The sequence below is a fragment of the Zerene cesonia genome, chromosome 18, assembly GCF_012273895.1.
Source record: "Zerene cesonia ecotype Mississippi chromosome 18, Zerene_cesonia_1.1, whole genome shotgun sequence".
Classification (NCBI taxonomy): Eukaryota; Metazoa; Arthropoda; class Insecta; order Lepidoptera; family Pieridae; genus Zerene; species Zerene cesonia.
The window spans coordinates 8,418,881-8,419,942 of NC_052119.1; the positions used below are offsets into that span (position 1 = coordinate 8,418,881).

General features: G+C 44.8%; 1 protein-coding gene across 1 annotated transcript in view; it reads left to right on the forward strand.

Moving 5' to 3' along the window:
* The window catches only part of LOC119834133 (eukaryotic translation initiation factor 2 subunit 3), an 11,519-nt gene that overhangs the window by 5,160 nt on the left and 5,297 nt on the right, over positions 1-1,062 (forward strand). Inside the window, exon 3 of the mRNA XM_038358426.1 lies at positions 802-1,038. Within this exon, the coding sequence (XP_038214354.1) occupies positions 802-1,038 (237 nt within the window). The remainder of the gene's footprint in view (positions 1-801; positions 1,039-1,062) is intronic.

Sequence of the window (1,062 nt, forward strand, 5' to 3'; positions counted from 1 at the left end):
CAAATGATGGAATTGTCCATGTTGTTCTCTTAATTCCAAAATAGGATGAACCCAAAATTTTCTCTTTTGACGTCGCCGTCGTCGTCTCCGCTTGAGCAGAACCAGCAAAAGCAGTGCTTCCTCGTCAGAATCCATGACTAGACTGCGGTAGAAATTCAACTGCTCGAGCGGTTGGTAGCGACAGCTGGAGCAGTCAACAACCGATTGCTCAAGCAGTCAACGCCGACCGCTTGAGCGGTCCGTGTACGTCGCTCAGCCGTTAACTGCTCGAGCAGTCCGTGTACGCCCGCTCAAAAGCACTTTATAAGTATTATAAAAATATTTAAGGTTAAGGTAAGTTTAGTTAATAAAAATAAATATTTATTTTTAAAACTGGTAAAATGAATAAATTGTTTTATTTATTTTTGTCGTTCCCAACTGAAAGGCGGCCATTTCCCTAAATCTCTCATGAATAAGTCTTCACAACCTCAATTAAACGGATATGTTTTTAATCGTTGCTGGTGGTAAGCCTGATCGCCAGGTCGCCTGATGGCAAGCACTACCACCGCCTATAAACATTTGCAGACCTTTCGAATCTTCGAATGGATTGCCAACTTTCAATGAAATGGGATAAAAAAATGATTGATGAGGAAAGTACTAGGAAGGGTCAGAAACGGATATGGGCCTCCGGCTCAACCCTCACTCAACGGAACACAGTAGGGTGCTACTATTTTCTAAATTTTATTTAATTAAACGAAATTATTTAGTCCTATCACCCATTCTAAAGACGTGTACGGTGTAATGACGAATCAACATTTGCAGGTTACGCGAACGCGAAAATCTACAAATGCGACAACCCAAAATGCCCTAGACCGACCAGTTTCATATCGGGCGGTTCGTCCAAGGACGACAACTTCCCGTGCTTGCGGCCCGCGTGCACGGGGCGCTTCCAGCTTGTGCGACATGTCAGCTTTGTGGACTGCCCCGGGCACGACATTCTTATGGCTACTATGTTGAACGGAGCCGCTGTCATGGACGCCGCGCTTTTGTTGATCGCTGGTGAGTTGTTGGTTCGGTATTGGA